Raw genomic sequence first — 11,498 nt, 5'->3', positions numbered from 1 at the left:
CTCATGGGGGTGCCCAGGGGGTGTCAGCGAACCCCGCTGGTCATGAACCGCCCTGCGGAGCGGGGAGCGGGGAATTACAGGCACCAGCCCCTTTTTCTCGTGATCCCGAAAGGGGATGCGATGGTTCATGTCTCCTGAGCTGGCAATCCGGCTAGGAAAAGCTGTGGGTTACAAGAGACGGGAAGGTACCTCGCCCCCTTGCTTGTCAGTGTCACTGAGCCTGGCTAATGGGTTACGGGCACCGCATCCTCCCGGGGGGAAATGGAAAACTATTCCATATGCCAGCCTGCTCCCCCCTTCCCATGTGCCGGCTGCAGCTTGTGTGCACAGCCAGGTCAGGTTACCTACCCTTTTTATAGATCTGGCCATGGCAGGAGGCAGGATCTGGATCGAACAACTGCTCTGCTATTAGCCTCATTTCACACCAGCCCCTTATCCTATACAAAGACAGACCCCAGTGAAGGTTTTTTGTTGCAGAAGACCAGCCTATTTAGGGATTGTAATCACCATGGAAATTTGATGTCATTTATATTCGTTTATACCCACACGTATGTCATCCACAGTGATATCTATCTACTGTGCAAACCTTTCTTATACACCAGTAACCCTTTCAGTCCCTACCTGTTTATTTAAGACTCAGATCTGTTACTGGAAGCAGAGTAATTCCCAATAAAAGAAGCCATTTAAAAGCTTGACATCACAGCCTCTTCTGTTCTGCAAACCAGGCTTTGCTCCTTGGAGATGTGGATAAAACTGCCTTGAGTCTCCTTTGCTATCTCCTGACCCCATCATGAGTAAATCCAATGAGCAGTCTCTTCCCAACCTTGACAAGTTGGATGAGTTGCCCCTGAGTCTTTCTGCTGGGCTTTACAATAGCTAAATAGGGTTAAAAATAAAACAAAACACATCACCAGCTACCTCACCTCTGCTCTAACAGTGTGATGCCTTCGTAAATCGGTGTGATTTTCTTGGAATCAATCTCAGACACACCAGCTCTGTGTAGCCTATACATTTCTTTTTCTTTCTCCCCCCCCCCTTCCTTATGATGATTTGTGAGACCAGAATGACTTTGATTTCAGCAAGTTAGCTGTTTATTCACGTCACAAGTTTGACAGCTTTACACCAAATCAGATTGCTGGGATTCAAGAAAGCTCTGAGGCGTCACTGGAAGCTCCTTTAGATTAGAACTCGCCTCCCCTGTCTTTTCCCCCTTCAGAGCCAATTAAAGCTCGCTGGGGCTTTAAGAGGAAACGTGCTCCCAAGCCCTGCATCTCATTCTGCCACTAAAATGGTAAGTGCTCTTTGGATCTCTCTCGACCTGAAGTCAGGGGGGGGGAGCTGGTATTTTGCCTTGAGGGTTTGCAATATATTTTGTGCCCTGTTTGTTTAAGATTGGTATTGAGGAAACTTACTCTGTACCTGGAAACCCAGAAGCTTTGTCATTGCCTTGCAAAGACTTCTCACTTGCAGCAGGTTTGGTTTATTGGGGGGGGGGGCACCCACTTCCAGAATCGAACCCAGACTTTTCCTGATCAGTGGGACCAGTGCAAACTTGCAGAGACTGGATGTGACTCTCCTAGCTTTGTGTAGACGGTTGGAAGACTTGCATAGCCAATGACTCTCCAGATAGGTCTGGATCGCTTGCTCCTTTTGAACAGCCGAAGTGTTTCCAGACGAACTGAAGCGAATGAGGGTCGCTCTCTCGCATGTCTTTGCTTAGTGCCTGGATGCTGGAGCTGATGTGTGTGCTAGAACTGCAGTAGGTGACTCACCGCCATGGACTTCGAGGTAGCCGCCTAAGGCTGTTAAAGCCTAGGAGGGGGAGTGCATTCGGTCTGGTTTCTGTCTCTCGTTCAGAGGTGACCCTGCGTGTGAATATGCTGGAGGAAGGGATCGATGGGTGTACAGGGAATCACTTGGCGAACTGGTGGCAAAGCTGGGGGTGGGGATATACATGTAGGCTAGCAGGCTTTGATCGCAGCATCTAGCCAAGGTGGTTTGGGCTCCAGGGCTGGGTCACACTCCCCCCTGCATCCGCAACAGGGGCAAACCTTAGACGTTGGCGGCAGCATGGGTCTTCCCAAGTGTCAGTGCCCGGGCCCCTTTGAGCCTAGGATATCTGGGGGAGACTCAGCCTTGAGGTGGGAGGAGAGAGCAGAGGGAGACACCCCAGGGCACAGCCAGACGCCTTCGCTGCAGACAGTGTCTGGGGCGCTGTGGGCTGGGCGGAGAGGTGGGACTGAGCTTTGACCGAGCTGGGGGAAAGCCGGGGCAGGTTTGAGGAGCTTGCAACTCGTGGTTTTGCCACCTCTACGCACCTCTCTCCTGTCAGGGCCTGGTGGCTGCGACACGGTTTAATCAGAAACCCCCCAAGAACGCAGTGGGACCCGGGAAACCCTTCCTCAACCTCCTGCCTTTGAGAACCCAGCGAGTGCCTGAGGCTCTGGCCTCTCCCCCCCGGTTTAAAACTCGGTGTCACTGCTGGAGATGACAGCAGGGGGATCGAGCCCCAGCCCAGAGCGAGCGGCGCCGCGCTGGTTTTTACACCCCACGCGTCTCTAATGTCTCCTGTCTCTGCCTGTCCCGTGTTCATTTCACAGAGCACCATTCTTTCCTGCCAAGATCCGTACTTTGTAGGGGGCCAGGGCCATGACTATCCCTGTTCCGACTCAACGTCAGCAGCCAGTGTGGATGTTTCCAAGGAGACCTGGGTTTCTTTCTGGGCGTCTGGTCTCCTGGACACCACCCGGGAGAACCAACAGGAAGGACCGGCTCCGGGTAAGTTCTGCTGCTCCACGGCTGCCGGGAGTTTGCCCCGAAAGATGCCGCGGGGGGGAAGGGAGGCACCAGCTGGAGCGGAGCGGATAACGCGTTAGCCGGGGAAGGAAGGGCAGGTCCCCACCGTTGTACGCACCCTGGAGCGCGCGTGTGGACGGAGGGGACGTGAGCGTCTAGCTGGAGACCGTGCCCCGCTCCGCTGCCCAGAGCTGGGGGCTTTCCCCCGGGAGAGCGGGCGCTTAACTTCGGTGTTCTCCTCCGAGCTCCCTCCCGGAGCCCATTCGCTTTGCAGAGTCGGGTCAACGCTTCCCTGGGGCCCGGCTGATCCCGGTCCGCGGGCGGCCCCCTCCCAGCGCGGGTAGCGATCCCTGCGCTGTGTCTACACGGCGGAGCGGGGAAGAGCGGGTCTGGCTTTTCGCCCCCGGAGGGCGGCTGGCGGAGCTGACTCTGCGGGCAGGGACACGGGCCCTCAGTCAGGGGCACTTCCCAGGCAGCTCCTGGGTAGGGTGACCAGACAGCAAGTGTGAAAAATCGGGATGGGGTAGGGGGGTAATAGGAGTCCATATAAGAAAAAACCCCAAATATCGGGACTGTCCCTATAAAATCGGGACATCTGGTCACCCTACTCCTGGGAGATGTTCTCAAGGTCTCCGTGCAGCACCAGCTTCCGTTTGTCTTTTCCAGAGAGAGACAGGATCCTCCCCCGAGGTTACAGGCCTCGGGAGATTTCAGTTCCCAGTTCTGCCATAGACTCCCTGTATGGCCTGGGGTACATCCCTTAGTCCCGTAGGCCACCTCCTCAAAGGGAGTTCAGTGCCTAACTCCCATGGGAATCAAGGGGAATTAGGCACCTAAGACCCGTTGAGGATTTGGGCATCTGTGCCTCAGTTTCTGCATCTGTAAAATGGGGATCACAATCCTTCCTTTCCCCCACCCTTTGTCTGTCTAGGCTAGTTAAGCTGCAAGCTCTTTGAGGCAGAGACTGTCTCTCACTCTGTTTTTAAACAGCACCTAGCACACTGTGACCCTGATCTCATCTGAGGCCCATGGATGCTACCATAATATAACCCAATATTACTAATAATCATTAATAATTATACACCCTGGGCCATAGTTTTGATTTTAGCAGAGTTGTATAACAAAGGAGGGATTCTGTGACCGGGCTTCCTGGGTACTGCACTGCACAATTTCCCCCTGGGGAGGGGGTGAGACAGAGAACAAACCACAGGTGACATTATGATCGTCATGTTGCCGACTGTCCACACCACTGGAAAGCGCTCCGATTCTACGGGGCGGGGTAAAATAGAAAGTGCAGTCAGTGGAGCATCCAGCTTTCAGTCAGAGAGGTTCTGGGTCGTGTCCCTGCCGTCCCTGCCTTGGTAGGAAGGTTCGCTTGTTTCATCTCTAGCTTCCATGATTTGAAATGCTGTTGGGAACTCACCTCTTGTACCCAGCTCCGTCTAGCCATAGATCTCAAAACACTTTACAAAGGAAGGTCAGTTCGCCCCTTTTGAAGATGGGGGAAACTGAGATAGAGCGTGAAGTGCCTTGCCCCAGGTCACAGCAGAGCCCTGAATGGAACCCAGGTGTCCTGTGTCCCAGTACAATGCCCTGGCCACTGGCCCAGGCTGCCTGACAAACAACTCTCCCAAGCTTTGGTTCCTCTTGTAAAGAAGAGGAATTTTAAACAAAGGATAAAGAGCGCAAGGAAAAAGATCTTCCAGATGCCAAAGGTGTCTCATAACAAACTCGGATGATTTACTAATTTATTATCCATTTTTTAAAGGACCACTCTTTGCTGCTTATCAAGCAGCACAATTTTTTCTTGATTCAAATGAAGTAAACAAGAGGGATTAAAATAAACATGATTGTGATTTTACGCTTGGTTTGGAAAATGTGGGTTTCAGTTGAATCACTTTGATGTCTGTTTTTGTCCAGATCAGTTCTGTGGCTTGGATTTTACTATTCCAGATGACACGTGGCAAGGAGATCAGCTGTGCTCCCAGCTCTACAGAAACAAACAGGTAACATTTCAAACAACTCACACACTGGAGAATAGAACTTTTATTTACAGTTTTAAAATGTTCTTCCACCCACCATCTTATGCTACTCCTAGAATTTCATTTTACAGTTGCCTAAAGCTCTGGGTCAGGAGAATGTGTGCATAAATCTGTGTTTCTCTGTACAATGAGTATGGAAAACATTGACAGCCCAGAATCTTTTATTTTCTCTCCTTCCTTATGCTGATGTGTAAAACTAGAATGACTTCAATTAGCAGCAGCGTTGCTGTCTGCCCAGGTCACAAGTCCAGCAGCTTCGCACCGGATCAGATTGCTGGCTTCCACCAAAAAAGCAGAGGCATCACTGGGAACTGCTTTAGGGTCTGCGGCTGCAAAGACTGACACACGTGCGTAAGGTTGCTCACATGATTAGTTCTGTTGACTGCAGTGGGGGTACCCACTTGAGCAAAGTTCGTCACATGCATGAGTCTTCGCAGGACCAAGCACCAAGATTAGAAGTCACCTCTCTAGCTCTTTTTCCTTTTCCATGAGTGCTAGTAAGCAGCAGGAGAGCCAGTGAACTCTCCAAGCTAAGCGGTTCCCATTGTAGCTGCTTGTACCTAGCTCAATGTTTAGATCACAACAGAGTGACCCTGAACCAAAACACTTGGGGCGAAATCTTGGCCCCACTGAAGTCAATGGAAGTTTGGCCGTTGACTTCAATGGGGCCAGGATTTCACCCTTGGTCCAAATATCCACAAACTTCCTTTCTCTTGCCTGTTATGTGTCTTGTCTATGTAGAACACAATCTCTTTTGGGGAGAGATGTCTGTCACTGAATATATGTGCTGGACCTGGCACACTGGGGCTCCAACTTCATTTGAGACTTGTAGGGTGTGTCTGCTTTGCCGCAGGGAGCGAGCCTCCAGTCTGGGGAGACACACTCATGCTAGCTCTCCTGGGCCTCGCACACTAAAATTAGCAGTGTGACCTGCTGCATCTTGGGCAGCAGTGACGAACATAAGAACAGCCAGACTGGATCAGACCAAAGGACCATCCTGATTAGGGGGCTGGAGCACATGACATATGAGGAGAGGCTGAGGGAACTGAGGTTATTTAGTGTGCAGAAGAGAAGAGTGAGGGGGGATTTGATAGCTGCTTTCAACTACCTGAAGGGGGGTTCCAAAGAGGATGGAGCTCGGCTGTTCTCAGTGGTGGCAGATGACAGAACAAGGAGCAATGGGCTCAAGTTGCAGTGGAGGAGGTCTAGGTTGGATATTAGGAAACACTATTTCACTAGAAGGGTGGTGAAGCACTGGAATGGGTTACCTAGGGAGGTGGTGGAATCTCCTTCCTTAGAGGTTTTTAATGCCTGGCTTGACAAAGCCCTGGCTGGGACGATTTAGTTGGGGTTGGTCCTGCTTTGAGCAGGGGGTTGGACTAGATGACCTCCTGAGGTTTCTTCCAACCCTAATATTCTATGATTCTAGCCCAGTATCCTGTCTTCCGACAGTGGCCAATGCCAAGTGCCCCAGAGGGAATGAACAGAACAGGGAATCATCAAGGGATCCGTATTCCTGTTGCCCATTCCCAGCTTCTGGCAAACAGTCTAGGGACACCATCCCTGTCCTCCATGAACTTAGCTAGTTCTTTTTGGAACCCTGTTATAGTCTTGGCCTTCACAACATCCTGTGGCAAAGAGTTCCACAGGTTGACTGTGCGTTGTGTGAAGAAATACTTTCTTTTGTTTGTTTTAAACCGGCTGCCTATTAATTTCATTTGGTGACCTCTAGTTCTTGTGTTATGAGAAGGAGTAAATAACACTTCCTTATTTACTTTCTCCACACCAGTTATGATTTTATAGACCTCTATTACATCCCCCCTTAGTCGTCTCTTTTCCAAGCTGAAAAGTCCCAGTCTTATTAATTTCTCCTCGTATGGAAACCGTTCCACACCCTAATCATTTTTGTTGCCCTTTTCTGAACCTTTTCCAGTTCCAATATATCTTTTTTGAGATGGGGTGACCACATCTGCACGCAGTATTCAAGATGTGGGCATACCATGGATTTATATACAGCTCAAGCCTGTAATATACATAATGACACCTGGATCTGAATGTTGCAGCCTGCACCCAGGTCTAGTTTATAATCTGCTCTCTCGCCCCCTCCTTTTCTCTCTAGCCAGGTAGAGGTTAGTGAGCTAGGGATGCAGGGGAAGCTTAAGTACTCTTTGAAACGCAGAAGGAAGAAAACTGGCAGCATTGTGAGCGAGAAAATCTCTGTGTATTTAAAGGGCTGTTTGCAGTTCATTTCCCTGCACACCTCTATTATTCCTCTGCAGTTACAGTTTTTCAAAATAATCTCTTCAAACATTTGCTAAAGAATAGGAGAAGTCAAATGTGAGACGTGAACAGTCATGCCACTTAGCTTTACAGGGACAAGGGGTTCTTGAGGATTGAATTCACAAAGCAAACACCAAAATCATCACATCCCACCAGGCCACAGAGCAGGGAATTTATCAGGTTACAAAGTCAACAGAGCTAAGAAACGTCTATTCATCGATATCTGTATTTCACAGCTTCAAGACACCTTGCTACAGAAGGAAGAGGAACTTGCCAGGTTACATGAAGAAAATAACAACCTCCGACAATACCTGAATTCTGCCGTGGTTAAGTGTTTGGAAGACAAGGCGAAGGTACCGTGTTCAAACCTGCCACGAAAAAGTGTGTCTGTGAGAGAGAGAAGGGAACGAAGCATTTAGGTGAAATGCCTAAAAGGCAAATGCAAATAAACACAGGTGTAAAAGGCCACATTGTGGGCAGGTAGCATGCAAGTGGAAAGGCCCTTCTAACGCTCCCCAGATTGGTGACCAAGCACTACTGATAGTGTGTGTTGTCCTGGTCGGCCTTGCCTATGTAGACAGGGTTAAGCCGTGTGACAGCCCTGATCTTTAGCATTTATAGCTGATTTGGTTTATGATGCTTTGAGAGAGGGGGTTTATAAGAAGCAATGGACTAACCCTAACCCCTCAAACTTCTAACCAATGAGCAGAACTCATTACACTGAAAGGATACCAAAAAGCAAGACATTTAGCATTAATCACCTTCAGAGTCAATAAAGCAGCTGTTCAGAGAGCAGAAGCACAAACCTGGGAATGGGTAACGGGGAGCATTCTGTTCTCAGCCCTGCCGCTGACTCGCCCTTGTCCTTGGGCAAGTCACTTAGCCTTTGGCGCCCCGGCCCCACCAGTTGCGGAATGCGAATGCTAATCAATTAGCTGCCACCCCGGGGCCATGGGGGTGGGGGTTCGTTAATAAACATTTGTCAAGCTCTTTGGGATGCTGAGCTCTATTGCTAAGGATGGGCTCAGTCCTTACTCGGGCAAAGCAAGTGGTACCGCTGGGCATGTGGCATGAGTGAAAACTGAGATCCTTGGCAGAGGCTGTCAAAAGGGTGAGTGCAGAAGTGCTCTCCTCACCTGAATTGCCCTAAGGGTATAGAATCATAGAATCTCAGGGTTGGAAGGGACCTCAGGAGGTCATCTAGTTCAACCCCCTGCTCAAAGCAGGACCAATTCCCAGACAGATTTTTACCCCAGTTCCCTAAATGGGCCCCTCAAGGATTGAACTGACAACCCTGGGTTTAGTAGGCTAATGCTCAAACCACTGAGCTAGCCCCCACACCCTGTGGATCCCAGGGCTATCTATGCCGAGGCGTGCTCTGTGCTCCCCAGCCCCCCTCCCACTCACTGGGAACCATGGGAGGCATATGCATGTTCCCTTCCCACCCAGTCCTGGATCTCTGAAGGTGACTGAGCCCCCTGGTGCCAGATCAGAGCCTGCTGGCAGGGTCGGTCTTGAGGACGGCTGTACAGTGCAGGAGCTTTCATTTCATGGCTTACTGAGTGAAAAAGCAAACAAAGCTCAGGCCGTGTTGACACTGTCGTATTCTTATCTCGTAGGGGTTTGGGCTGTTTCCAGAGACCATACAGCACAAAGTAATTAGTGCCATCCACGTTTGCTAGCTGAAAATGAGCTCCGGGTAAACGGTGCGCTTTATGAGAACGACGTTAGGCACCTGTTCAGATAAAGCCTCTGGCCAGAACCATGTTGCTTCTGGGGCTCTGGGTGATCGGCTTTTAATCTGCTCTATCTTCCCTGTTCTCCTGTGTAGAAACTGCTGCTGCACAATGGCCAGAAGAAACATGCAATTCTCAAAAGCGGCAAGAGGAAATTTAAAGAGGACAGTTACCTGGCCCCTCGAGAGACTCCTCACCCCTCCAAAGCCAGGAGGAACCTGCTCAGTGATTTTACTGCCTGCGAAGAACAAGCTGCTCCGCCCGTGGAGACCTGGGTACTGCAAACCCTGGGACTGAAAGATATCAACACCATTGATGAGTCTTTATCAGCTAACTACAGTGCCCTGTCCTCTGAACTTGGGAAAAGCCCGTACTGCCAGAGCCATGGGGAGGCAATGGACTATTGTAATGATGAGGACCCAATCGCTGCTTATGGCTGTGATCAGATGACTCCTATAAACAGCGCTGCCACTCCTGGGAAGCAGGATTTACCCTACATCCAACCACTTTCTTCAGCACCATGTGCTTCCTCGACGCTGCCCAGCGGTGCCCCTTTCCCGCCTTACGGATTGCCTTACTTCGCCAACGACGTGTCACCAAACAAAACCGACATGGCCTTTACAACCTCCCTGAGTCCCCACCGCAACGTCAAAACACACACCTTCCACCAGGGACAGGTCTTCGTGCGCCGAGAGGAGGACGGAGGCTGGAAATTCACCTGGGTCCCCAAGCAATCCGAGTGACTCCCCCTCGCCCCCACTTCTGAGCACTGCCATCAGTGACATGTTTACAAACTCTTACAACTGCAGAAGCCTTTCTTGCACTTGAGATTCATGCTGAGAACAGAAGCAACACCCCCTACAGGCTGTTATCTCATGCTGTGTGAAATGCTACATTATATCATCCACCCATTCACCTCCGCACGCTCCTAATTCTTGCAGGAACGGCTCCAGATTGCATTTGGAAATGTATCTGCGCAGGGCCAGATGTACAAACTAGCCCTCCATTCAGTTCAGCTCTCTCCACATCTGTGAGACCATCTACCACCACTTATTCACAACCCTTCTGCCACCAGCCAGCTTCTGCCATCTTGTACCTTCCTGGCTGAAATGTACCCAACCATTCCTGTTTCTGACACTCTGGTGACCACCCCTACCTGGACTGGGAAGCCAGGAGCTGGAGCAAGGTTTTTGGGAGGACTGTTAAAGAACAGCGTCTCTGCCACAGCCCTTTTGTGCCGGCATCCTAGGCGGCCACAGACAGAGAATGAAGGCTGGTTCTGTGGCTGTTAGATCAGTGATGTTCTGGAGAGTGGAACCCCCAGTGGCTGCATAAATTGCCTAGGAGGAAAGCAATTGCTGATCTGTTGTCCTTTAATGTAATGCTTGGTTGGTTTACATAAAGTCAATTATGGTGGTCGTTTTTGGATGCATCCTCAAAATGAGCAGGATTTGCTTCTATTGCCTTCAGGTTGCCTTGTAAGTTACAAGCAACACAGCCAATCTAGTGGGTTTTCTGCGCTAACCAAGCAGCCAACGCATTTACCGCATGATGCTTTTCAAAGCTATTTCCAAATCTCTGGAAACACAGATAATGAGTCAAGCCCTCAGCAGCTGTCAATTGGTGTAATTCCACTGACATCACCAGTGGAGGGTCCGGCCCAATATATTGGCAGGAGAAGCTTTATATAGTGTGTAAAAAATATATATTTGGTGCCTTACTAGCCACCACGAAAGATACATTCTCTTCCACTCACAGTATTCTCTTGGCCCCGCCATTGGTTCACGTGCTGTCTAGTACTGAGTCACTTCCAGGGACATTCCATGGGTTGTCTTCAATATTGTGCTGTGGGCTAGTGGAAACTCTTACTCAGGAGAGCAGCCCTTATCACACTAAGTTTCTGCTGCTTTCACAGGGCTACTCTGGACAGTAAAAGCCACTCTTGTGAAGTTTGGCAGTTGCTTTCCATTCCAGAAAATGACATGTAGCCCGTTCGGTTCTGGTTTCTTTTGATGGGTATGGGGATTCAACTTTACACAAGAGCAACACTGGCCCGAATGTTTGTTTACAGAAATTGCTGTTAGTAATGACAGAATTTGGCCTTTCTAGTACACTTACTATGGGGAATGTATCAGAGGGGTATCTGTGTTAGTCTGGATCTGTAAAAAGCGACAAAGAGTCCTGTGGCACCTTATAGACTAACAGATGTATTGGAGCATGAACTTTCGTGGGAGAATACTCACTTCGTCAGACGCATGTGGGTATTCACCCACGAAAGCTTATGCTCCAATACTTCTGTTAGTCTATAAGGTGCCACAGGACTCTTTGTTGCTTTTTATGGGGAATGTATCCCTCGATTAAGGGGTAGTGTCATCGAGTGATTAAAGCAGTTGATTGCGAACCATGATTTCCATGTCCCGTTCTAGGTTCAACCACTCACGTATCTCCCAGGGTTGTGAGGCTAAATACATCACTATCTGGAAAGCGCTTTAAAATCCTTGGATTCAAGGTGCTATTCAACTGCACAGCACTTTTATTAAACTAACAACAAAATGAAGTCAACTTACATGAAGTCAACTTACCAACCACATGTTTTATGTAACCCTTATTTGCTAATTTACCCCCCTTTGGCTTTTTGATACTT

At 49.6% G+C, this 11,498-nt stretch overlaps 1 protein-coding gene across 4 annotated transcripts; it reads left to right on the top strand.

Moving 5' to 3' along the window:
- Positions 1-25: 25 nt before the first annotated feature.
- On the top strand, positions 26-10,209 carry GMNC (geminin coiled-coil domain containing). 4 transcript variants are annotated; one of them, XM_026650195.2, is made up of 5 exons: positions 26-1,291; positions 2,601-2,778; positions 4,722-4,802; positions 7,355-7,471; positions 8,950-10,209. In XM_026650195.2, exons 2-5 carry the CDS (start codon positions 2,650-2,652, stop codon positions 9,595-9,597), a joined length of 975 nt encoding a protein of 324 aa, XP_026505980.1. In that variant the 5' UTR covers positions 26-1,291; positions 2,601-2,649; the 3' UTR covers positions 9,598-10,209. The 4 variants fall into 4 exon arrangements, with proteins under 4 accessions (XP_026505980.1, XP_026505979.1, XP_026505978.1 ...); XM_026650194.2 differs by having other exon boundaries at positions 4,717-4,802; XM_026650193.2 differs by having other exon boundaries at positions 26-2,778; positions 4,717-4,802.
- Positions 10,210-11,498: the final 1,289 nt, after the last annotated feature.

The sequence above is a fragment of the Terrapene carolina genome, unplaced genomic scaffold, assembly GCF_002925995.2.
Source record: "Terrapene carolina triunguis isolate 2854851 unplaced genomic scaffold, T_m_triunguis-2.0 Scaffold88, whole genome shotgun sequence".
NCBI classification, from domain to species: domain Eukaryota; kingdom Metazoa; phylum Chordata; order Testudines; family Emydidae; genus Terrapene; species Terrapene triunguis.
Note: the sequence above shows the minus strand (reverse complement) of the source record. Positions and strands in the feature narration are given on the sequence as shown.